The sequence below is a fragment of the Syngnathoides biaculeatus genome, chromosome 14 (genome assembly GCF_019802595.1).
Source record: "Syngnathoides biaculeatus isolate LvHL_M chromosome 14, ASM1980259v1, whole genome shotgun sequence".
In the NCBI taxonomy this organism is placed as follows: domain Eukaryota; kingdom Metazoa; phylum Chordata; class Actinopteri; order Syngnathiformes; family Syngnathidae; genus Syngnathoides; species Syngnathoides biaculeatus.
In genome coordinates, this window is record NC_084653.1 from 10,197,874 (window position 1) to 10,224,758 (window position 26,885).

At 40.6% G+C, this 26,885-nt stretch overlaps 3 protein-coding genes across 4 annotated transcripts; all 3 read right to left on the reverse strand.

Moving 5' to 3' along the window:
* Nucleotides 1-436: 436 nt before the first annotated feature.
* Nucleotides 437-5,317, reverse strand: LOC133512192 (serine/threonine-protein kinase pim-2-like). 2 transcript variants are annotated; one of them, XM_061841566.1, is made up of 7 exons: nucleotides 4,902-5,317; nucleotides 4,227-4,272; nucleotides 2,646-2,740; nucleotides 2,287-2,532; nucleotides 1,182-1,359; nucleotides 923-1,090; nucleotides 437-803 (listed from the first exon to the last, which is right to left on the reverse strand). In XM_061841566.1, exons 3-7 carry the CDS (start codon nucleotides 2,646-2,648, stop codon nucleotides 712-714), a joined length of 687 nt encoding a protein of 228 aa, XP_061697550.1. In that variant the 5' UTR covers nucleotides 2,649-2,740; nucleotides 4,227-4,272; nucleotides 4,902-5,317; the 3' UTR covers nucleotides 437-711. The 2 variants fall into 2 exon arrangements, with proteins under 2 accessions (XP_061697550.1, XP_061697549.1); XM_061841565.1 differs by lacking the exon at nucleotides 4,227-4,272 and having other exon boundaries at nucleotides 4,902-5,316.
* Nucleotides 5,318-5,378: 61 nt separating this feature from the next.
* On the reverse strand, nucleotides 5,379-7,780 carry LOC133512508 (uncharacterized). The gene is made up of 2 exons (XM_061842223.1): nucleotides 7,103-7,780; nucleotides 5,379-5,429 (listed from the first exon to the last, which is right to left on the reverse strand). Exons 1-2 carry the CDS (start codon nucleotides 7,778-7,780, stop codon nucleotides 5,379-5,381), a joined length of 729 nt encoding a protein of 242 aa, XP_061698207.1.
* Nucleotides 7,781-10,963: 3,183 nt separating this feature from the next.
* Nucleotides 10,964-25,806, reverse strand: heg1 (heart development protein with EGF-like domains 1). Its single transcript, XM_061841870.1, has 14 exons — nucleotides 25,351-25,806; nucleotides 21,602-22,580; nucleotides 19,825-20,300; nucleotides 18,287-18,403; nucleotides 17,628-17,750; nucleotides 17,445-17,548; nucleotides 16,831-16,886; nucleotides 15,698-15,858; nucleotides 14,302-14,436; nucleotides 14,150-14,192; nucleotides 14,043-14,080; nucleotides 13,861-13,948; nucleotides 12,481-12,658; nucleotides 10,964-11,857 (listed from the first exon to the last, which is right to left on the reverse strand). The coding sequence occupies exons 1-14, from the start codon at nucleotides 25,592-25,594 to the stop codon at nucleotides 11,714-11,716; spliced, it is 2,886 nt and encodes a 961-aa protein (XP_061697854.1). The 5' UTR covers nucleotides 25,595-25,806; the 3' UTR covers nucleotides 10,964-11,713.
* Nucleotides 25,807-26,885: the final 1,079 nt, after the last annotated feature.

Below are 26,885 nucleotides of genomic sequence, written 5' to 3' on the forward strand. Positions count from 1 at the left end.
GCACTTTCTTCAGCCTCTCCAACATCGTCACCGTTTCCATTCAAACAATCCTCTTATTTCGCAGAGTCACCACACAGTTTGCTTCCTTATTAAAAGTTATTGAAGCAGGTTTGTGGATTTTATGTAGTGCAGCGTGGAATTATTCACGGCATAATGGCATGGCCCAAAACCGTCTTCTGCCGGCTTTGATCATATTCAACTTTACAGATGAATCAAAAAAAACACAACAAATGGGCTGATAAATTCAGTTGTCTGATAACTGGAAATTAGTGAATGCAAATTAGTTTTTATATTCATATTTTTGATTGACTGGTGACCGGACCAAGGTGAACAGGAATCACATACTACACAAAGAAATTATTGATCATTGTCATCATATGTCACAAGTGAAATTTGAACATTCCTTCCGAGTAAAAATGAGGCAAAGACACTAAGCTAAATGTAAAAACATTACTTTATTTGTGGTTTTGTCTGACATACCATATGTAACACACAATATTTACAATGCACATTCTTCAACAGTTCTCAGTTCACACTTTTATATGAAGTCTAAATGTAACAAAACCCTAAAGTCAGATGGAACATTATGGTATAAAAATGGTGTCAAGTAACTGAAGCATGTAGTCACGGTTTAAAATCTTTATACAGGAATATATACATTTGATGAATTTCATGAATAAAATAGGATGATCTGAGGTCTTCCGTGCAGCCTCAGTGGAACCACGGGTGCTGCTGAAGCTGCGACAGAGTGGCACGGGCGTCGGGGTCTCTTGTCAGGCATGCGCTCAGGAGATCTTGACAGGCTGTGAGAAAAGATGGAAGGAAAAGTTGAAATGGCACCTTGACTGGTCAACAAACTATGACATGTAGTTAAATGGTTCTGACAGTATCACGGCCAGTACTGACTGGATATTCAACTTACTATGAGAGAGCCTTGAGTCAATTTCTCTCTCCAGGAAGAAATCCTCCGATTCAAAACGAGCACAATGGAGGATTTCATAGAGCAGAATCCCGAGCTGCCAAACTGTGGTGGGGGTGGCCTTGTACTCCCCACACGCAGCAACCTCTGGAGGAGCAAATCCAGAGGTTCCTACAAGACATGCAGAGAGGAAATAAAATGATAAGACTCAGCCCGAGAAAAAGAAAAGATGTGAATGAAGAGCAGAAGGTGGACACTGTACCAATGAAGTTCTTGTGCGGCAAGGCGGTCCCAAAGCAGCCGTTTCCGAGATCGATGATCCAGACTCGAGGGACCTCGGACGTGGTGTCAATGAGGACGTTTTCCATTTTGATGTCACGATGGAAGACATTTGCAGCGTTCATCGTGACTGCTGCATCAACAAGCTGCTTAAAGATGTTCTGAGGTGAAAACAAACAGAGGAGGTCAAGGACAAAACTCTAAAGGGGACACATTGTGAAAAAATATCTTTTTCAAAGCTTGTATACAATTACTGTAAAGTCAAACTTGTTCATTGAAAATTTCTGAAAATGTGTTGGTTAAATTTGTGTATCCGCTGCTTGCTCCATACGCATGTATCTTCACAAAATAAGTTTAAAACGCCTGCTTATTTATCAAATGCTGCCTACACAAATTAAAATAAAAATGATGCTTTTATAAGTGGCCACTTCTCTCAAACAATGACCAAAGTAACCTAGGGAAAATAAACGGCGTTCAAAGGGAATGAGGCCAGTTTAATTTCACCAAGTATAAATCCATCCATCCATTTTCTTCGCCGCTTATCCTCACGAGGGTCGCAAGGAGTGATGGAGCCTATCCCAGGCTTTCAAGGGGCAGGAGTCGGGGTACACCCCTGAACTGGTTGCCAGCCAATCGCAGGGCACGTAGAGACAAACAGCCGCATTTACAATCACACCTCGGGGCAATTTTGAGTGGCCAACTAATGTTTTGTGTTTTTGGGATGTGGGAGGAAACCGGAGTGCCCGGAGGAAACCCACAGAGAGAACATGCAAACTCCACAGAGGCGGATTGAACCCGGGACCTCAGAACTGTGAGGCCAATGCTCTAACTGCTGAACCACTGTTCCACCCCTAGTATTTAGTGAAATCGTATTCTGAAATTTTTGCAGTTGAAATACTCGTTTGAAGGTTAACATACTAAAAAAAGTTTAGTTTGAGCCTTTTCTTTTTCCGCCAGCCATTTGGGAAATGGAAACATGCTCCTTGTCAAAAGCATGTTACTAAGATATTCTGAAAACAAATGTGAATAAAAATGTAAACGTCTCGCATATAAACACTGTGTGTGCACAATCCACCAAGCAACAATACCTTAGCTTGTGCTTCGTCCATTTGGCCATTTTCCAGGATGAATGCAAAGAGCTCCATGCAGGCCACTGGTCTCTCCAGCACCAGTACAATCTCTTGGTCCAGATTGTACCAGTCATAAAGAGAAATAATGCCTTTTCTTTGTCCGATTTTTTGCATGAGTATCACCTCAAAGGGGACCTCAAGATAGTTGCCATCTAAAAAATAACACGTCCGCACCGTTCTCTTTGGGATGATTTTGATGGCGACCTGTTGGACACAAATCACAAACATTTGGTTAGTGCTGCTGGAACGATGAACTGTATGGGCTAATGTATGTGGCACGTTACTTTACAATGTGAGAAGAGTCACAAAACACTTACCATCAAGCCATCCGTCTTTCTGATCCCACTATAGACTTCTCCATTGCCTCCTTTCGCGATCAGTGACAACCTCTCGTACTTTTGCTGGATCTTTTCTTTGGGAAAAAAGACAAAGCCACTTTAGTTGAGATGAACATTTCCCACTTCATTTCCCTCATGGGATCAATACAGTGTTTATCCATCTATTAATCTCGACATTCAAAACCAAACCGTGTCTGCTCAGCTACACAATTCTGGAATTCATAAAAGTAGTGCCATGACTGTCAAAATAGCAGAAACACGTTCACGATGTTAGTGTAGAATCTCCCATTCAGCCATTCTTACAATGATGAATGGTAGTGACATATTTTGCAGCGAAAGGAAAGTTAATGATGTTGATGAGCACTCAAGAATACTGTAACAGAGCCTTGACCAAGTTGAATATCAAGTCACAACATGCAGGTTTAAACTCATCCACTGTAGCACAACACAATGTCCAATAACGGTGACAGGTGTTTAGACCAAATGAAAAAAAAGTTGCTTTTTCTACAATGCATTTCCCAATCAGTATTAATTTCATCCAGTTTCTCGCTTAGAAGCCTTAGTTCATCTTTCAGTCATAAACGTCAGAATGACAAGTCCTTGTGTCATTGTATACTCATAAAAAACTCAAATTGCTTAGTCATGTTGTGAATATAATAGTGTACCCCTGAACAGGGTTCATACTCAGTCTGACCCAAAAAATTTAGGGCCGACACGGAAAATTTAGGGCCATCGTGGGAAATCAAGATTCACCCAATGGTGCCATCAACCGTTGTTGGTTCATCAAATGTTCCAGTACCTCAGTACCTGTGACAGTGATCACCTGTCGCCCCTTGTGGTAGTTCTCATTAATATGACCCTTGTCAATGTCTTCACATAACAGTCTACAGAAAAACATATTTTAACTACAATTGCAACTATATACACAAATGTCTTCTACTGATGTCTTTCTCAGCACCCCTATTCTGGCTCCTTGAGGCTACCCAGTACCTCCTCTATTTGTTGCTGCAGAGGTGCCAAAGTGGCTCTCTTGTCCTTTGATCTGCCTCTGAGTGCATTGGCCTCAGTGTAACCTCAGATGTTACATTTTGTAAGACAAAAATAAGAGAAACTGCAAAAAAAAGTCCAATTAGAAATACAGTCTGCCTAATATATCACAACAACTTGTTCAACCATTTCAATTGGAAAGATTTATAGAGTGAATAAATGCCTAAATCATTTGCATGGATGCACCAAAGCATTTGCAACTTGTTCAAATAAATGACGAACTGCTTTACTCCGTTTAAATGACACTGTGAGGTGAAGCGTGAACATGCAATTTTAAATTCTGAATTTAAATTCTGATCTTAGGAAGGTACCAAAGCAACTAAGAAAAACTGGAAGAGAAAGCATTGTTACACACTAATGATGAAGCATGATTTTCAAAATACTCAAAGCATCCAATACAGTGTCAGCATATCATCTTTAATTCAACCATTCACATAAACTTAAAATTAGAGTAAAAGATTTTGCCATGAAAATCACACCATCAACATCACAACTTGCATGCCTTTCTTTTACCTCTGCTCACACCATAAACAAAAGGTCATTGTTCCAGAAGTGAGCTCTGGAAATACAAACATTATACAAAATGACAATGCTTTAAATGGTCACTTTTTACTGTATGTTTCAATACCTGGTGGAAGCATGACAACCACTTAAAAACAAGGAGAGTTGAAGTAAAGAAGGATTTATCTGGATATAAATGATGAGCAGGTTTTGATATGACTCTAAAGTCTGTTATTAATACTCAATCAGATACTCATATCAAATTTGAAAGCTGTCCAATACACTAAAAAATGACAACAAGTAAGTTAAAAAAATGCCTGGGGCAGTTATGCTAATCGGCTAGCAATATGCCCAAATGTACTGTATCAATATTAGCCCGCAACACTTGGCAGGCAAGTTGCTTTCAGAGTAATTTTGTACATAAAACAGCGAATCACTACCAAATGGTTATCAGAAAACACAATTAATACAATAATGTCCAATAACAAATTACCTGGCAAAGTTTTAAACAAGAACGATTACAATACCCCAACTCAACTTGTGTTAGCTTGTACTGTGTATTGCCTTGGCTAATATTCGCATAGGTAATCAGACATTTTCATCCATTTCTACCATTATTGTCTCTCCCAACATTTGAGTGTCAAACAGCAGGAAGATTTGTGGAATTTTACAATGAATCTCACTTACCGAAAGTGTTCCCAGCAGCTGGAACGAACGCAGCCATCTTGTCTTCTTATTGGGGGTCTGAAGAGGATAAGTCCGAAAGATGCTAATACTGTAGACGAAGTCTGCATGTCAATTTATGTGGTCGTAATTTTGCTCAGGCGACCAAAGGATTCGAGAGCGTTTCCCGGATTGGTGGTCACCCGACAAAATTTACCAATAAGTGCCAAATAAGGAAGGGCATCCATTTTAGCTGCATCAACTATTTATAGGTACAAAGAGTCGTATGACGCACACACGCGCACGCGCGTACACAAACACGCACTCGCTCACGTACACAAAGTTCACTGTTTACAAATAACCAGGTGAGGGCAACCAGTTAGAAAATAAAGAGCCACAAATTTTGCTCCTGCAGCAAAGAGCCACAACAGACTCATCAGAGAGCCCAAGAGACACACCACACACATGATCATCATTCCCTCCTCACACACATTCCTTGGCTCAGCCAGATTTGTTCTCAATGTCACACGCCAACATTATTACAATCAACTCCTACAGAGTACCAAGACCACAGGGCAGTTATTTTACAAAAGTAAAATTGTGTGCTCTTTCTCATACAGACAAACTACCATTTCAACCAATCTTGTCAAATTCAGTTACACTGAAAACATTTCTTGGATACAATACAGGTAATGTTTCAGTATCTAACTACAATAAGTATGAGATTGTGATTTATTTTGACTTGATCTAAGTTCTAATGTTAGACTACTCTATCCACATACTGTTTCTAAAGGCGAACAATCATTTTCCCCGTGGTACATGTTATCTTGAAGTTGAAAACTTTTCCCCTCTACATGTTTTAGGAAGATATAGATCATCTACTGCTACCTTTCATCAATGGATTGACAATAGATACCGCCGTATATTACGTTACATTTTAACAATTCGTCATGATTGCCGACAGAAATGTTTGTTACAATGTATCGCTACCTTGTTGCCACTAACGCCGATTATGTTGAACCACACTTTCAGCATTTTCAAAATATTGCCGATATAGACCGTTGTGTTTATTCATTGACAGGCCAGTGGATTTAACTTTTCTTCAGATAAAGTTTGTCAGATCAAGAATTTTTATTGATGAAAAATCTGTTTAAATACCATTTTATATCATGTTCTACTAATATTAGTTGAAATTGGAAAAGATTATTTCTGAGTTTAAAATTTTTGTTTTCTATTTTGATTATGTGTTTGTTTATTTTATTTTCAATTTACAGTTATATTAATCCAGTAAGTTATTTTAAGGTCTCGAGATTCCATCCCTAATCACAACCGCAACTTTATCTGCGAGCATGACTGACCACACCTGTACATTTTTCAAATGTGAGTGAATGTATTATTGCATTTGGTGGTCCCTAGCTGAGCATATAGCATATCCATCCATCCAATTTCTTTGTCACCTTCAATCACAATTACAATAAATTTGTTTTTAAAAAAAATCAACGTTTTTTTGACAAATATAACATCCAAAATGCAAACTCCACACAGGTGTAACTGGATTCGGACCAAGATCCTCAGAAGTGGGAAACAGAAGTGCTAACCAGTCGGCCACCGTGCTACTAAAATGTCATATCAAGTACTGTAAAATTTTAACAGACTTGCCATAATCACTGAAACGCACTACTTCAGAACATTTCTATTTGATGCAAATGAGGAAATTAGGTTGTTGGCTTTATTGGCTTCTTTCTACATTTGAACTTTTTTTTTAGTCCTCATAGAGGGTGGGGGGGGGGGTCAAAAGAAAGCAACATGCCACAGTGTTTCGTGTTTCTATTTTTTATTTGATAAATGCTGGGACAGATGATTAACTTGACGTCAAACCATTGCAGCGGCTGCTTGGACAACAGCAGTTACAGTTTAGGGTATTACGCCCAATTGTTGTGCCCAATCAGATCATTTGTTTCCTTGCCAAGACTGCACACAGATTTTAGAGCCCTCCATAATGGCACCGCCCTCTCTCTAAAAGTTGATTGACCAATACTCAGATTGATTGTTGTGCAAAACACGAACATGGTGCTGACAGTGTAGCTTAAATAGTCACCAATGTCAAAATTATGTGTAAATAACAGGGTGAAAGAATAAAAAAAATTATAAGCCGCGCAGAAAAAGAAGACGACACATTGAGAAATTCCGGTGACAGTCAGCCAAAACTGAGTCCGAAGTCTTACAATGGGGAAGGGAATTCCATTCTTCGCCACACTTCTCATGTGACCTTGCAGGTAGCGAAAAGTGGTCCAGCTGGTAATGATCTTAAACCCAAAAATGGTCCACATGTAGACCCAGGTGATGATGAAACTAATTTGATTGAAAAGAAAAATGGGGGAAGTGAAGCCAGTCGGTGTCAATTTCACAGAGTCGTTGGTGGAACAGAGCAGCGGAGGCCCCTCAGTTAGATGAAAGGCCATTCTTACGGTGTAATTGTTGAGCAAAATCCCGAGATTGAGACAAAAAGCAATCAAAGTGGCAACTTTGATGTTTCTCTTCAACCAAATGAGCAGAGCACATCGCACAGGGACGATATGGATGAAGAAGTAAAAATTCAGCCAAACGTAGGAGCTCATGCTCTGATGCACTAAGTACTGCATTATCGACCACAGCAAACAAGATCCTTCCACAGTTAGATGATCCTCCACCGTCAAGGTCAGCATTAAAAAGACTGCATACAAAATGGAGCACCACATGATATATTCCAAGAGTATCTTCAAAGGCTGCTTCGGTCTTTTACTGTTGCCTCGTGGCTTGGCAATGCAATACAGAAAGAAAATGTCTGTGCCGAGGCTGAAAATGACAAGGGGACTGTTGACTAAAAAGAATATCAGCCTACTGATATGAATCTGTTCTTCCATTGATGGCTTTAAAGTGTCAAATAATTCAAAGAAATGCAGGAGTTCATCAACATGTCAGTCTATCACACGTGCCTTGTGAGCGACGACTTCTAAGGCCAAGCGGGAGACTGGTGTTAATATGCATTTGCATTATCGGCTCAACTATCGGAAGGAATATTAATGGTGCGTTTCCACCGCAGGATGCTAAGCTGCTGATGTACTCAACATGTTCAGGGGAACTGAGTATAACATGAAAAACATTGCCAGTCTCTCTGTGACACAATCATCACCATATCCAGACAAAGTAGTGATACCAGTTGTAGGAGTCGTTTATCATCGTGGTTTCGTTCCATAACCTCTGTGATGGAAAGTAATATGTGAAGTAGTGATCATATACAGACGATTGCCACGTAGTTGCAAATGGGGACCCATAGATTACTATATATTTATCTAAACAAATAAATACTGTAAATTTATTTTCAATTTTGGAGGAACCAACCACAAAAACGCTATCAGACGATAACAGTTAGATACCCGCTTATTCAAGAATTTTTAGGTTTAAAAAAAAAATGTCTTTTTTAACTGGCATCAATTACCCATTGATTTTCACGATGCTCAGTCTAGCCCCGTTCCTATGCCCTGCGATAAGTAAAAAAAACAAAAAAAAAAAAAAAAGCAAAAACAAACAAAAAAAATAATGTATATACACATACGTATGGGTGTGATTGTGAGTGCGACTATTGTATGTCACCTGCCCGATGATAGCTGGGATAGCCTCCAGCACTCCCACGACCCGGGTGGGGATAAGCAGCTCCATTTTCTCATCCCAGCTGTCAACGGCCAGGAGGCGCGGTACACCCTCAACTGGCTGCCAGCCAATTGCAGAGCACATCTAGACAAACAGCCGCACTCACAATCACATCTAGGGGCAATCTAGAGTATCCAATTATGTTGCATGTTTTTGGGATGTGGGAGGAAACCGGAGTGCCTGGACGAAACCCACGCAGGCCCGGGGAGAAGATCCAAACTCCACACAAGCGGGACCTTGGATCTGTGAGACCAACGCTTTCCAGTTGAGTCACTGTGCCGCCTATGGATATACATACAAAGGATTTTAAAGCCTTATATATAATACCACGTTTAACAGTGTTGCATCTTTCACTTTGAATGTGTGTGGCTTTAAAAGCCAGTGCTACGGCTGTTGAGTGGCATGGGAGTCTGCGAATGAGAGTGTAGCGTTGGTTGTTGTTAGCACTGGATAGCAACAGGCTGTTAAGCGGTTAACCGTTATCCAGCTCCCATTTTGAGGGTCTCTGGACATCAGTTGAGCCATGCATGCATCTTCTGTTTATTTTGTTGCATAAGGTAATTAAAAGTCCAGCAGCTGTGTCCATCCCTTACCACCTGTGGAGGGATTACAAATTCTAACTAGCAGTCATGGGCTATACAAATTAGGCAACGATGGGTACTTGACTGTAAACATGCAGTTGTGCTCCCCCCACCGAACACACAATACACACAGCAATGCTTCCATATGCACACACATATAAAGCACATGCCAGAAACTCTCATTGACCTTAACACTTTGTATTTGGTAAGTGCAAGGTATCTTCTATGGTTGTTGAAAACAGGCCACTGACTTCAAATCAAAGAATATTCCATGTGTTTACCCGCCAAAAGTGACTTTCTTGCACATTTTTTTTCCAACGGGCATCATCCTCTCAATTATTTGACATTTGTGTGAATTACCTTACCTTACCTTGTAAACCTCACAATGGGTCCTTTTTTTTCTCGTCAGCAGTCGCATCAATTATTGTCATCATTAAGAGTCAGAGACAGACATCTGTGCAATGTGTCTTTATTTAAATAAACACATCCGACTAAAACGCCAGAGTAGAGAGGATATAAGTGGCATAAAAATAATATTCCAAACAAATTATGATACATCTTTACATTCCTACACTCACGTGGCACATCAAATACGCCTAGTATACAAATATACACACTTAACGCAAACAGACTTAAAGCCACAGGATTTGTCTTTCAGTGTATTTGAATGAAATTTCCCAATGCCTCATATGTCCTGCACTTGGACAGTCTGTGAATAAATAAAGGCTGGTATCGGATTGCAAAGTCAGTCTTAAATTTCCATTACTTGAACTTTAATGGTTGTCACGTATGGAAGCTTTATCAGCAACTTAATAAAATCACAGCAGTGCCAGCACATATTCCTCACCTAACAAATGTTTTCGCATTACTAGTCTGGGGATGGAAATGATCATTACCCACGCAAAGGCACTGAAATGGGCAGAGATTTTTTTTCTAGGCACATTTTAATTGCAAAATTGTGTACTTTAGTCATAGAGGGTCATGAAAAAGTATTGGCTTATTCTCAAATTGATATATTTATGCATTGTTAACCACATTTTTAACTTCATTTTCACTGAAACCTGGACTCAAGACCTGATTACCTCCAGATCTGTTAAATCCAGCAATCACTTAAATAAAACATTTGAGAAAATGAAGGCAGCCAAAAGATCTCAAAAACCTGCAGCAAAATGCTATGATCCAAAGGGATTCCACAATAGACAAGAAATAAACTAAATGGATAGGGCTATAAATACATTTCTGAAACCTTTGGATTCCAGCAAACCATGTTGAGACATTATCTTAAAAAAAAAAACCATGCAACAGTTGTGAACGTTTTCAGCAGTGGCCGGCCTACAAAAAATGAGCACAAAAGCGAAGCGACAACTCACACTGGGGGTCACAAAGGACCTAGAACATCTAAAGAGGTACAGGCCTCCCTTGTCTCAGTTAAAGTGCTCAGTATTCAACAATAAGGAAGAGACTGGGCAACAATGACTTTCATGGCAGAGCTCTGAGGCACAAATCACTGAAGACTAAAAAAGAGCAAAGGCTCATCTTACTTTGGGAGGGGGAAGCAGCTAAATGACTCCCAAGAGCGAAGAAAATATTCTACAGTCCAATAACCTGAAAGTTTGACTTTTTGGAATGTGTATGTCTTGTTATATCTGGTGTGAATGTAACACAGCATTTCTGAAAATGAACATCATACCAAGAGCCAACCATGATGGTGGTAGTGGGAATGTCTGGGGCTGCTTAATGGCTTCAGGAACTGGACAACTTTCTGTGATCGATGGAACCATGAATTATGTGCTCTTCACTAGAAAACCCTGACGGAGAATGTTCAGCCATCAGTTTGTGACTGTGAAGCACACTTCAGTTCTGCAGGAGGACAAATAAAAACTGAATGACTATGCTAAAAAAAAAAACATGACAGTTTTGGAGGGGCTTTGTCAAAATGAGAATTGGTATTAAATGTAAATCCTTTGGCATGACCTTAAAAAATGTCGTTCAGGATTTAAAAAAAAAATCATCATTCATTGCGTAATTAAAACAATTGTGAAGGGAAGAGTGGGCCAAAATATCTCTCAAGAGGATGTGGAAAAACGCTCTGCCAGTTAGAGAAAACGGTTGATTTTAGTTATTGGTTATGAGAATCACCCAACCAGTTGTGACCAGTTGTCACCTCCTGCCATCAGGAAGGAGGCAGGGTACAGTCTGAACTGGTTGCCAGCCAATCGCAGGGCACCTTGAAACAACCATTTACACTCACAATCCCACCTAAGAACAACTTAAGAGTCTCTAATTAATGCATGTTTTTTGGATGAAGGAGGAAACCGGAGTGCCCAGAGAAAACCCACGCAGGCACGGGGAGGACATGCAAACTCCACACAGGGAGGGCTGGGATTGAACCCAGGTCCTCAGAACTGTGAGGCCAACACTTTAATAATAATAATTTGAGAATGTGCCAACACTTTGTTCAGCTCTGTATTAAGTCACATATCATAACATGATTCTCGCCTGCTGAATGTCACCTATTATTAGTGACGATTGTTTGTGACAATGTGTGCGTGTTTGCGTTCCAGGTTAGAAGTAGTCTCTGCGACGTGAATCGTCACTTAAGAAGGATGGGTTCCACTGGGCCGGATAGATACATGAGTGGCGAGACCCTGGGAGACCTGAGAACGGGTACAAGCCATTTCTCTCCAGATCAGAGTTTCGCAAGGCGGGCTGCAAGAAAACACAGAGATTCTACTTATCTTTGCTTTTCAGACACTAAAGAGCTGCCTATCTTTAAAAATTTGGTTTGTCCACTTTTTTCTGAATTTCAATAGCTTCAAAATTTGTCATGAATATTTCTTTGCAAGTCATTATCACAATTGTTAATAGATAATGGCTTTAATATTTGACATTTTATTGTTTTATTATATCAACATTGCAATGGTGGACGTAGAATCAATGTACCAGTATATTAGATTTTGAGTTTCCATCCACAAAAATATTTCTGTTTATGGATTATTTCACCTTTATGAATTCTGTTTTAACCCCCCCCCAAAAAAAAAAAAAACAACAAACAAAACCAAAAAAGTTTGTTACACCAGATTAATCAGATCTCAAACATCAAAATTTAAACTCAGCACTCTATTTTGGAAACAAAGAACATTATTGAAAATTCAGTCAACGGACATTAGTATTGGTTTCAATTTTGTGCAGTATACTTGTTACGGGCGTAACGAGCCAACAATCATTGATTTCTGTACTGAAATGCGGAAGTTGCCTAACATTTGGGAGCTCTGTGACTATGTTAAGCAGTTAGTGGTTCTTTAGGAGGGAAACAAAAGAACTCTTCTTACAGAATAATAAATGTCAGTCATCTGCAGCAAGTTCTTGGTGCTGCCGTTCTCTTGCATTTCGATGGTCTCCCGGCCCCACTCCATGGAGATGCGGTTGCTTTTGGAAAAGTCGGCGTAAGGAGACATGTGCAGGTCGCCACTCTTGAAGATGATCTTGTTCAGATCATTCTTATCCCGCCTGGTGATAGAAACACAACAGTAAGTTCAAACAAGTTTTCCTTGTCAGGCGACTTTAATGGGAGACTTGTGTAAATGTAAAGAGCAAAATTAAAGCTGTTTAAGTAAAATTACAATGAATTAATTTTCATTAATCCGTCAGGCTTTGGTCGCGTTAAGAGTTCTCAATGTCTATGTTACACGTAGATAAATGATGGTGATGATCGGTACAATGTTCATGGTCATATTTCTCTTTCGATATTAGCAAATTAAACTATCACATCTTCCACTATTCGCTGAAAACAACTATTTGCTGTTTTTGTACTCAGTCCATAGTATATCATCAAATATAAGGTTTGCTTGTGGCTTCCTGGTGCTAATGTTGCCAATGTTGAAGTGAGGGGAGGAACTTAAATCCCGCTATTTACTCCAAAAGCGGTGCTTTGCTCCCGTCGTGTGATATCTCTCGCCACGTACAGTACACACTTTTTTTTCAAGGCTGGCATCAAATACTCATAGATTTTTGCTATTTGCATATTCACTCAGTCTCTATTCCCTGTAACATAGTAAGGAAATACTGTTTATGCACAGGATGCAAGCTGTGAAGGAGCCATAACAGAGGCGGTATGGCGCCTATGTACGGGGTAAAGTTCAACACACACTACCCCCACCCTGATTTCCTTTTCTAATTATCTGAATATCAAATTCCATTTCACTGGGTTCTCTGTAAAAGGCACAGGTAGATAAAAGTCATATTGTCTTTTACGGCACTGTAGCAACTAAAACAGAACCCAAAAATGAAAACACTAAAACATTACGATTGCTATTGGTGCAAAAAAAAAAAGCAGTACATACACTGTAAGAATTTATACTCTCACAGTTTAAAATGTTGTTTTCTGGTTTTTACTCTCCACCAATTCCGTCTGATGTATTCAACGCTCCTTTTTATTCACAACTTCATGTTGAATGGCAATTTATTATATACAACAGGTTTATCGCCGATATAACGGAGCTGTCAAACCAATGACTGGTAAAGCATCAAAGAGCTATGGCATCAGTTACATATTGGTTAATTTCACACCAAGAGCATGTCTCTGCTCTACAGTATTTACTGTTGTACTGTGTCAAAATGACTTCTGTGGCAAGGTCACAGAGTACCAAGTAAGTGATAGTGAATGAGCATTGTGACAGTAGATTGGCTAGAGATAGAGATGAGCATCTTACTTGCAGCAAGTGACGATAAGAGCAATGATGAGGATAAGGAGCAGGGCGCCCCCCGCAGGCGACACAACAACCGCGATTAGCTTGTAAACTGCAAAGACAAAGCACATGTGGAGATGTTCTATTCACGATGCTAGATTTAATTCAACGTGAACAGTAACTTCTTGAAGCTTAGTGCCGCTTACAATTTCCACAATTGAACCCTCCAAATCCAAACGTGCACCTGGAATGTAAGAAAGAGGCTTGAAGTGAGAATATGCTCTCATGTCCATGGTACACAATGTAAACTTACGGAACACAGGTGCCATTATCCAGCTTGTAGCCATCCCCACATTCTGTAAAACAAGACAGACGACATTTAAATAAGTTATTGCTTGGTTCACTGGCCCATGTTGTTATTTTTGTTGGAGAGCACAAACAAAGAAACACAATCATAGGTCTTACCTAAGCAGGACAGGTCATCAAGGTTATGTTTGTAATAACCTGGTAGACATTTGCATTGGGCAGTGCCGCTGACATCGGAGCAGGTGGAACGTTCAGGGTTGCACAGAACCTTCTGGGCCACACAGAGACTTTCCACTGCGAACACAGTGCAAGAACCCTTGAGGACTAGGAAGAGGTAGATTACACGTGGTCAGAAAAAAACATCCGCCTTCAATTCATCAGCGTGTTCACAGGTGTCAAAGGTCTCACATGTGTGTCAGCTGCATTTTTTCAAATCATTTTATGTGGTTCGCGAAAGGTTTCCAGAATTGCTCATTATTAGCTATAAAAATGGAAATTACCAAATGTGAGGACAGTTATGTAATATTATGGGGCAATGAGCTACCACACTAAAGCGTTGGCCTCACGGTTCTGAGGACCCGGGTTAGATCTCGGCCCCTCCTGTGTAGAGTTTGCATGTTCTCCCCGTGCCTGTCTGAGTTTTCTCTGGGCACTCCGGTTTCCTCCCACATCCCAAAAACATGCAACAATAATTGGACACTCTAAATTGCCCCTAGGTGTGATTGTGAGTGCGGCTCTTTGTCTCCATGTGCCCTGCGATTGGCTGGCAACCAGTTCAGAGTGTTACCCGCCTCCTGCACCTTGACAGCTGGGATAGGCTCCAGCATTCCCCGTGACCCTTGTGAGTGTAAGCGGCTAAGAATAGGGATGGATGGATATTTGGAATAGGACAAAATGTTTTTTGTGGTCCACAAAAATATTGCGCTAAAGTCAAACCATCATAATGCATGTGGACTTTGACATACAGTATCTTGTGAGACTTCAGCTCACTCAGTAAACCATCAAAAGCAGGCTCCTCAAACTATTGTTTCATCACAGGGCTCATCAGAGTAATGTTCACCCTCAGGGGGCTGATTATAACTTCAAAACAGAAATGTATAACTTCCTCATCATATTTCATAATTACATGAAATAATTACTGATCATTTTATTTTTATCAACCATGAGTTTTTTTTTTTTTTTTTTTTAAATCGTCGATCAGGGTGTACCCCGCCTCCTGCCCATTAACAGCTGGGATAGGCTCCAGCACTCCCCGCAACCCTCGTGAGGATAAGTGGCAAAGAATGGATGGATGGATGAAGTTACCACACAGAACATTTTAGGTAAGGGATAAAAAGTATAACTGCCTTGCACTCTAACCACAGCCTAGGCTCTATACAATCTGAGTCATTTATGGCTAAAATGCATCCTCTAGTGGTAGAATACAGCCATACAACATCACTATACATTCTCCTAATCCTCATTATGCTTGCAGTAGGTTTGATTGGATATAACAACTACATGTAAGTTGTGATGAACAAAAATTGAGTGTGATTTTTTTTTGTTTACCCCCTACCGTGATAAGTGAGTTGGTAGTGAAGCATCACATGGCAGTGAGACTGTGAAGAGGTGCAATTTTTCAGGGAGTTCTGGACACTGTTGTAGACCTCAGCACTGGTCACATGGGAGGAGCTGGAGAACATGTTGATGGCCGATATATGAACGCCATCCTGTTCTCTGTGGGGAGGAGGTCTTTGCATGAGATTGTGGATGGTGTCTTTTCTATCATTTGGCCACCACATTTTTCTGGGTGAGTCGGTCCTCATGCTTTGAAGTAAAAATGAAAACCTACATTTCCACTAAACAGTACAAATAGAGTCCATGTCCAAATACAGTGGAATGGTACCAGGGTGAACCTACATTTCCAAGTGGTCATTCCTGAATTCCCCCTTAAGGGATTATAATGAGCGTACTCTAATAAATGAAAAATACAGGAGGAACCGGGGTTTATTTTTACAACTTTTCAAGAGATAAAGACTGTAGTGGGATAATGAATATCATCTAGGCTTATTAAAACTAACAAAAATAAACCATTATACTATCCAGTTATTGCAAAAGTGTCATCTGTTTTTTTTTTTCACAATGCAAAAGCAATGTGGAAAAAGAAATTAATCAATTAAATATATGAGAATAAATACATCTAATAGTATTAGATAGAATAATGGAATATCAAGCAAATAATTTAACGAATATTTCAATAAAATGTTTTTTAAAAAAATTAATACTTAAAAAATAAATCAAAATTAACACAAACATTAACGTTACATAGTTATTCTTTAATTTAAAAAAACTGACAAAAATACCATTAATATTTTTGTTAATTGCTATCGGGGCCCTAAGCAGGAGTCTAATACACTTGTGGGTTGGGGCGGCTTCGCACGGTATCTAAAGGGTGGCGGTCAACAGCAGGTGTGTTTATTTTTCGATTGAATGATCATCATGCTAGTGTGATGACAGAAATAAAATGGGAACGAAAACTAATAATTTTTTTGCAATAAACAACCACATATGAGAAATGAACAGTCTTGCTATGTCATACAATTTCTTTAGCCAATGCGGTGCCATTTCTCCCACGTTCAATAATGAGCTGAACAGTTGTACTGCTTAGTGAAAACGCGGCTTTAAAAGTAACTTGTGTCAAGAACTCACTTCTTCCTGAGAGTGGAGTGGCTGTAACCTCTGAGGTGGGACAAGGAGGTGTTTAGCTGAAGTGAAGAGAGGAGAGCAGTGAGAAACACGTAATAACATCCGAGCACACAATCACACCAAGGGGCAATTTAGTTTCCCATTAATCGATGCTTTTGGGATGCGGGAGGAAACCGGAGTGCCCGGAGAAAACCCACGCAGGCACGTGAAGAACATGCAAACTTTATACAGGTGGGGCCGGTATTTGAACCCCGGTCCCCAGAACTGTGAGGCAGACACTCTACAGTCATCCACCATGGCACCCACAAATGTTATATTTCCGTGAAATGTATTCTATGCTGAATAAATGTTTGTGTTTTTACAACGATACCTTATTGTGTGAACACCAAGTGTTATCGTATATTTGACTGACATTTATTCCTTGTTTATGACAAGTTTGTTTTGAAAGATTTGACTAGAATAATACAATTCCATCAAAATTGCAAAGCATAGTGGCATTATTGAGTATCACTACACAGTATTGGTAAGTACTCAAATGTAAGAACTTGTACTCATAAACACAAAAAAAGTGGTGTAATCGCATCTTGAGGAACTATAAAGTGAACCTGTTTTCTTACTAGCTGAATGATCTCCCTCTGGATCTCATGCAGGGTGGCACTGCTGAAGATGTTAGGGTCATGTGAAACTCTGTTCACACTGAATGTTCCCAAAAACGTCTTTACTGCAGAGGGATAAAACATAATGACATTAAATAAGGAGGCATTTGTGACTGAAGCATTTAATTTTTATTAAAACGTTACCTTTGGTGCACATGCGGCCATCCTCAAGGTCAAAGCCCAGTGGACACTCACAAGTGAAGGAACCCCTTGTGTTTACACATCTGGAGCCAACAGGACAGGGGTCCTTCTCACACTCATTTATATCTGTACACATAATAACGTAATTAATCTAACAAACCCCATATGATTACTCAGATAATCTGTATCTGGTTCCTGTAGTTAATCTGAATAAAATTGAATGGATTCTTCATAGGCTCATGCACAACCCCTTTCAAAGGTTTATTGGAATGTGGTGCTTTTTCTCCATACACCTGTTAATGAACTAATCACGAACCATCCTTCCATCCATCTATTTTCTGAGCCACTTATCCTCACAAAGGTTGCACACAGAAACAATTTCTAGCCAAGTGGAGGCCACACAAACAATTGGACTCACAATCACACCTACAGGCAATTTTAGAGTCACAAATTGGTGCATGTTTTGGCATTTAAGGGGAAACCGGAGTGCCTGGAGAAAACCCACACCGGCTCCGGGAGAACATGCAAACTCCACACAGGCAGGGTCAGGATTTGAACCGGTCCTCAGAACTGTGATTCACCACCAACAATCTATATTTTGTAACAAGTCATACACAATGGTAGAAAATGAATATCAGTACAAACATTACATGGAAGCTTACCCTGGTTGCAAGTTGGCCCCGTCCAGGCCTGTTGACACCGGCAGGTGACCTGACGCCGCTCATAAGTTATGCATGTTCCTCCGTTCATACATCGCTTTGACGCACAAAGGTCTGCCGCTGTTCATGGAGGAGAAATGTATTGTTTATTTAGTGAAAATAAATCTATCTTGGTAAATGATTTGTTTTAGCAACTCTTCAGGAATCACAACAAAAAAAGCCATAAATCCATCATTTAGCAAGAGCATACAACTTTATTGGTGAACTATACCTATCGTCAATCTATTGTACACATATGTACAGAAGAATTACTTCAAAAATTAAAAAAGTAACTCCAAGTCAGCAAAGCAAATGACTAGTAAGAAGTAAGACATAGTAGCACAGAAGGCCTAAGTAGCGTAATTTCTGGCCTATCAGCCGCAAGTTTTTTTCCCCATGCTTTCAACTCTGCAGCTAATTTATGCAGTTTTTCTGACGGCCGCAAGGGGGCACTCGAGCGGAAAAGGTAAGAGTAAGACCAGTGTAATATATGTGCAGAGGAAGTGACTTTTACCGGTATGTTTTTTTCTTAACTGGCCCTGTTAGCGCTGCGCTAGCATTAGCACTGTGCTAGCATGTTCCTGATGTGTTACTGCCGTGTCTCAGTGATTTTTACCGGCATGTTTTTTTTAACCGGCTCGGTTAGTGCTGTGCTACCGTGTTGGTACTGTGTAGCTCCCGTGGCTGTTTTTTTAAACTAGCCCTGTTCTCGCTACCGTGTTGTTGCTATGTTAAGCTAAGATAAGGTATTCAAACTTTGAACACTCTTTCTGTGTACCGTCTTTCTTTGTAACTATCTCATGTTTCAATATGGGTTTCAATGTGGGCACTTGTGGCTTTTACACAGGTGCGACTTATGTATGTGTCAAATGGTACTTCCTTTACAAATGTTCTGGGTGAGGTTTATAATCTGGTGCACTCTGTAGGCCGGAAATTACAGTTTTAATCAAAAAGAAGACAGTGGATTTAGCCCTAAAAGACATATTGGAAGTCATTGGAACATTATGTAGTTTCAACAATACTGCGCTCGTAAATAAGAACATTGAGAAAAACAAATGTATTGCACATAAAAAAATACAAATTGTACACAAATACATGTTTAAAGAAACATTAAATTAAACAAACAAATTAAATGCTAACATATTGAACTTAAAAGTTCAACGCAACTCTACTCAGGCAGTGATTTTTCTTCGTGGAGAGAGTCCAACAACATTTCAGAATACCTGATCTAGAAGATGAACAGTACTGTATAAACTTAAAATTGAAGAATTTGTTTTCAAAACGAGACATAGGCATTTTTTTCAGATTTACGAAACTCGCGGAAAAATTATCCAGCTCCGAATGGATAATTTTGGCGCGAGTTTCGTAAATCTGAAAAAAATGCCTATGTCTCGTTTTGAAAACAAACTCTTCAATTGTATCATCTTGTCGCACATTGTTCTCTCATGTAAGTAAAATTGAATTAATTTCCAAATGTAAAATTGCATTTTGTTATTACTCACTTGTTGGAGCTGCCTTAGTGGATAGGACATGAATGGGTGTTGTTGTGGTCACTCCCTCTGTGGTTACTCTGTCTGTTTGTTTGTGAGTGGTGTACAGAGCCTCTGTGCTCCTTTTTGGGCTGCTGTGGGTGGAAGGAGGGGCAGTATTTCGACTTTGAGTCTGCATGGTGACACCCTGAGTCCTTGTGCTCGTTTCAACCCTTGAGGTGGAGATGACTGTAGGGTTGGCGATCCCGGTTGGTGTTGAGGGGGCTCGGCTGGTGTTGGAGACGGGAGCAGCAGGGGCTGCAGAGCTTTGCTGAGCCAGGGTGGGAGCACGAGTTGTGCAGGGTAAGGAAGGGATGATTGTCTGTGTGGGAGTCTCTGGAGTGGAGACAATGGTTGTGGTACTGAGCCTGGAAGATGAGGTGGTTAGCAGCAGAGGGCTACTCGTAGGCACAGTTGATGTACTTGTATCCTCCTCTGTTATTTCAGATCTGTCAGAAGCAAATATTGAAATACATTAACACTCCATGATCAAGAATAACAAATGCTACAGGTTTTCAATTTGGGGATGGGGGGGGGTGAATATTTGTGGCACTACTGCAAGCACGAAATGAAGTCTGATGTCATGGTATTGGAAATGTTAGTGCAAGACAAAGAATTATACAAGTTACAGAAAATGAATATCGCTTTGACACCAACTTTTAAAAAATGGTGTCTGTTATTCCACTCATGCCCAGAGTGTACCAAATGAGATGCATGTAAAACTGTTTCAAACTTGGGACAGCACATGCTGAAAACTGTTCTGGGAGAAGTCAGCAGCATTTGTCACAGTAGAAATGGAGATTTAAAAGGAGTTTCTTGTGACTGAATCCAATTCAGCCTTTAGAGAATTCAGAAGCTCAAAAATTGCTTTGCTGAAAAGACAAAACTTTGCAGTAATTTTTGTTGACATTTCAAAAATGTTTACATGAGCGGAAAACTTCACCCCGCCACCTCTCACTTTGCCAGCGGTGGGTCGGCACCTATTTATGCACCCATTTGCCCAGACGCGCTATTTAAAGATCCAGAGTCAGCCAGCGCAAATAAATCACAAATTCTTTTTGCTTATACTCCTCCCACAATGCCCAAAATGAAATCCACGGCAGATGCTATCCTGGTTACTCCATTAATAAATCTGTTTGCATGCCTAATCAAGTTTGTACCTGTTTTGAACAAGCAAATATTTGATAAACTAGGCTCTTTGTGTGTTAGCAACTTGCACTTTCAAGTACACTCAATATGCACAAATAAATTCAAACAGGTAGGCAAAGTGGAACAGACGATAATGTTTGAATATATGTGTTGTTGGAATTTTGACAAATACACCCTTTTTCAAAAGAAAGCTCATTTAATTTGATTTTAAAAAGGGGTAACCATTTTTTTAAACATGTAAGAGGAACCGCAGAGGCTATCTCACTTGGGAATCTTTTCAGAGATGAGTTTTGCACAGGTATTTTTGGAAGTAATGGATCCTTTTGCAGAGCAAACAAATTGAGACAGTCTCAGTGCAAATTTCCATTTTCGCCAATTTTATATTTGTGCGTAGAGTCAATTCTATTCCACTGAGTTTTCAGCTCCCTAACCCTGATGGATAAACATTTAACCTTCAACCTCAAGGGAATAAATTTGACACAAATTCCATTGCCGTTGAAGGTTATACAGTATGTTTTATTTGTCATGGTTAGAGAGCTGAAATGATATAAAGAGCAAGGACAGAAAAAGTTAGAAAAAGAATGTCAACAAATTAAGTAACCTTTCAGTAATAGTGCCTGTTGTGGCGGTAATGAAGACCTCAGTTGATTCCTTGCGGGCATCATACAGGTTAGTCGTGCTACTCATCAGTGGGGGAGCTGTGGTGAAAATAAAGCCCACACTTTCCTCCTCACTCTTGGATGATCTCTCCTCTGTGCTGTGGCTGAGGCTTTGTGTGCTGAGGCTGGTGGTTCTGGTAGAAGATTCAGTGGAGGGTTCCACGCTGGACTCCTGGTAGGACATGCGGGTGGGGCTCCTAACAGGTGGTACAACCGGAGGTGTAGATGGGGAGGATTCATCGAATTGGTGGGTGCTGGACATCCTGGGTGTTGAGTGTGATGTGGCCTCTGAGGTTAACATTTGTTGATGCTCAGTGGCATTGGAAGGTCCAACAAGGGTTTGGGTTCCTTTGGAAGTCTTGGGAAATGACGACTGAGTGAGTGAGTGATCGCTGGTTTCTTCCCTCCTGGTAGAAGGTGCACTGTGGGTGTAGTCCTCGGTCTCCGCTTGTCCGGTTAATGGAATACTCCAAGTCGAGGGCGGTTGATGAGAGCTGGAGCCCTCTGTAAATATTGAGGACGAGGAGGTAATGTTGTTGGAGGAAGAGGAGGTGACAGACAGCAGAGTCCGCTCTCCAGCCCGGCTGATAGTGGTCGAGGTGAAGATGCTGTCTGTGAGGACTTGGGTCTGCGAAGGGTAAGGCACAGTGTCTCTTAGATGGGAATCCGGGCTGCTCCCGAACAGGCTCGAGTCCTCTGTCGACATCCAGGACAACATCGCTGTGTTGGACGCACCAGCAGAGGCGTATGGAAGGTTTTGGGTTCGTAAGGCATCCCTCCAGTCTCGGCTGCTGCTGCTGCTGCTGCTGCTGGCCTCAGAGGACGTGCCAACTAGGGTGGAGGTGAATGGCTCAGTGGACCCACGAATAGTCTCCAGCACCCTGGTACTTGTTTCTCTTAGGGTTTGGGTTTGCTCAGTGTCTGAGGAAAAAAAGACAAAACAGGATTGCATTCAGACTCATTTAGAAACAATTAATATGTGAGTCAGAAAGCTCTGTATTCTATAACTAATCTACGCTAATGCAGTACCTCTGCACATGTAAAACAATTAAATTAATAACAGCAAGTACAGACATGAGGATACCTTCTTGTGCCATGAGAAAATGTATTCTAATGCTACATGTTGTTTGTACTCTAAATTGTTATATGTTCCCCATAATAAGTTCCTTTGTTCTGAAAAGACAACACTGTGGGTGGGGTGTGTCTTCAGACATAGCCTTGATGTCAGAGCTTGGAGGTTGGCTCACAATATCTGTTCATTGTCATCCTAAAGGTGCTTAATGAGGGTTGATGTCAGGTTTCTCATACTCACTCCAACATACCTTGTATAGACCTTGCCAGACAGCTTACCGCAAAGTCAGAAATTGAAGAAAGTGGTCCAAGTCTAACTTTTGACTGATTAATAAGCTTCACTATAATTTAGTGTCATGTCGATACCGATTTTTCGTTTTGTTAAAACATGTGAAACAAAGAAATTGTCCTTGCACTTAGCTAATAAAAACTCGAGCCTATTTCAGGAAACTCATTCCATCATTTAAGATGTCGTAGTTTTACAAAAGCAGATGAAATAAATTCATGTATAACATTTAAAAAAAAGATTTGATGGAAACATATTTCCCCCAAATTTTACAAGCAACAGTTTATATTTGTGATTGTCTCTTGGTTTTCACTCCATCAACTTAATCAGGACTATGCGCACCTCCACAAAAAGTCACTAGGGGGCGGTCAGGAACCCTGCTTGCACAGGGTGGGGGGATGATGCTGGTGTTTGCTTTAGAGCAGAGGCAACATTACCGGGTGGAGAACAATTAACCAACAAGCGAGCCCATCTACTCTAACAAAGGCTTGAAGACCTGAATTAGGCACTGAATGTCTCTGCTGGAAATAAATTCCTTCCTTCCTAAAGCTGAATGGGTAACAGGCAGAGGAGTGTCAGTCGTGGAACTAAGTCTTACAGTACAAAGAATTGTTTTTAAACCTACTTCCCACCGGAACTGGGGGATGGGGGTTGGGGGGGAATCCCGTTATTGACATTTAAAAATATAGAGATTTTAAGTATCTGTGCTGTGGACAAGAATTATTTTTGTCCAAAAGAAAAAAAAATCATATTAGAAAAGCAATCATATACTATCATCAGAACACCTACAACGAAACTACAAAAACAGGATCAGCTAGTATGTTTACAAAAAAAAAAAAAAAAAAACCTTCTAATGGTCTATTTCCAAAAGATAGATATTGTTCACACAGCATCTAAGTGCTGCCCCGGTGAGCGAGAACTCAAGTTGACTCATTCAAACCTCAAGTCCGAGCAGTAAAGTGGCTTCAAATGACTTGTAATGCATGTGATCTCAAAGTTTTGGCCGGCATCCTGCACACATGGACAGAAACCCTCTGTAGATGATGATGATGGTCACGATGATGATGATGGAATATGTGTCATTTATTACAACATCGTTGTCGTCACTCTTTTGGATCCAGGCGAGGACATAAAACTCACGAGTGTACGATGTCATAAGATTCTTCCAGGTTTGCAGCATGAAAGCTTAAATTAAAATAATATCATTATGTTTACAAAATCGATACTGTATTCACACAATGTGTTTATTGTTGGGGTTGTACAACCACATATCACATACCACGTATCACAGCGAGTGTTCAAATACTGTAATACCCCCCTTGTGTGACTAACGGAATGAAAATATTAGAAATGTCTTTCAGTATTATGCAGAGGGTTGACACTACTAAGTCTTTACAGTTTTTAAAACCACAGCTAAATGAACCTCAACGAATATCTCTGAAAATGTCAAATTATTAGACAATAGAAGAATGGGGCTGTATCTTAACTAATATACGCTTAAAAAAATATACCAGGATATTATCCTGCTTGCGCTTCCCTTCTCTCTGCCATTGATACCAAACTTTGGTCTTGTGGGTCCTAGAATTTATGTGCTTCGAGTGATCTGAGTAGTGTATGTGCTTGTTAGAGGACTCAAGATCCCAAACTATTGTTTATGATTTTTTTTCAATCCCGTAAATGTGATAAAGCTGATCTGTGAAGCATCGAACTGGAGCAGTTTTTCTCAGTGCTGTACAACATGCACCCTTGACTGGTATGGACAAGAATCACTGAATGAAACATTAATATGATGTACAATATTTAAAACATGAAAGACAATGACATTTAATAGAATCAAGCTTGTAGGTTTGCATACAGCCTGTTACAAGTTTTAAAAAAAATTCTGAAACAGTACATTTTTTTCCTTTATGTACAGCTGGTTATATTTAACTTTGAAGTGCTGTGTATTTGGTTAATTGTTTGGCATTGAGAAAATATTTGAGCTTATTTTTTCAACATTTTTCATTGAACCATTTTTTTCCCCCTATTTGAACAAAATCAAGCAATGCAAATACAGGAAAGAGATAATAAATTTCAGTTAATCCCTGCTAAAAAACAAAAAATTCTATAGAAATCTATTAAATTCTACACAAATTTGTACACAACAACTTGTTCCATAAAACTGTGATTTTGTATATTATTTCTATAGGACTTGGGTTCTAAAGGTCTATAGTTCTTTAGAAATTTTTAAGCAGGGATATCTTGTAGACTATGAGAATAGTCCGACGCTCCCTCCGATTGCAAGTTTAGGGTGCAGAGCACTTGTCGCGTAGGCCACAGAAAGAAGCATCTTACCCGCAGATTGTACGAGCAGCAGGTCCTCTTGGGATGGGCTTGAACTCTCACCGTTGGGTGAAGTGGAAGTGAACCGGTACTCCGCGTTACTCGCTTCATCTGTGCCGCTCGGAGAGTAAACCGAGGTCGTCCCCGCATCCGGGCTGCTGTTCATGGGCGTCCCTGCCCCGAGGGGCCGCGGTAGAGTGAACGCGAGCCCCCACAGGAACAAACCGAGGACGGGCTCCTGCAACCACGTTTTCATGATTCCCGAGAAGCCAGCGCGATGGTCGGTGAAGTCGAGTCAAGACCGGCGGGTCTCTTGGGGACAGCATGGAGGGGAACAGGAAGCCTCGCCTTTTAGGAAACTTCCATAGCCCTCGGTTGAGTTCCGCGTTAGGTCTGCTCGTTTATCGGCGGGGGAAAAGGATGACCGAGGCTAGCGGAGGCGAGGCTGCAAACAGCAGCATGTTATCACTGAGCAAGATCCGGGCTCCTCCTACTTGATTCGGCGCGCACACACCCGCACAAGCACGAGTGTAAACAGAGCCAACGTTAGATTAATACCGAACTTCAATCAATTCATCTATATATTTCATCGCACTCGGTATTAAGTGAGCCACTAAAACAGTGAAAAGGTAAACTCGGAGGCTTGGCTTAGTCAAAACAACTGACCAGTAAATAGAGTTGCACTCCGAAACTTCAGCAGTCCAAGCACTGACTTGTTACAAGAGTATTAGATTGTAACAGTGGTGAATGATGAGGGCAGCCAAGGCCTTTTCTGCTGGCCATCTAAATGCTATTTGTTAGATGTAATTCTTTTCATTCCCCATGTGTAATTATCTTCATTATTTGCATTGCTTCCATTATAATACGATTTTTTTTTTTTCCTGCGTCTGATCTGATTTCTGTCTGAATGTCAGAGGCTAACAAAATGGGGCCCGCAGCCACCAGGTCGCCCCCAGGCACCACATGAGTAGCCTGGGGCCCCGTTCGAAAAACAGCTCAGCAGTAATGCAGCATTGTGATTTCCTTGGAATGTTGTAGAAGTCTTTGTCTGAGATAAGAACTGGCAGAGATCTATTAAAAATTATGTCTCGCATATTGACATTTATCTTTCCTACCTTGTTAAATAGATATCCAGTACAGTATATATAGGCGGCACAGTTCCGCAGCTGCAAAGCATTGGCCTCACAGTTTTGAGGACCCGGGTACTGTCTGTGTGGAGTTTACATGTTCTCCCCGTGCCTGCATGGGTTTCCTCCGGGCACTCCAGTTTCCTCCCACATCCCAAAAACATACAACACTAATTGGAGACTCTAAATTGCCCCTAGGTGTGATTGTGAGTGCGACTATTGGCTGTCTCCATGTGCCCTGCGATTGGCTGCCAACCAGTTCAGGGTGTCCCCACTCCGGTTCCCTCCCACATCCCCGAAACATACATTCATTGGACACTCTAAATTGCCCATAAATGTCATTGTGAGTGCAACTTTTGTCTGTCTCCATGTGCCCCGCGATTGGCTGGCTCCGGCACTCCCGTGACCCAAATTATTTGC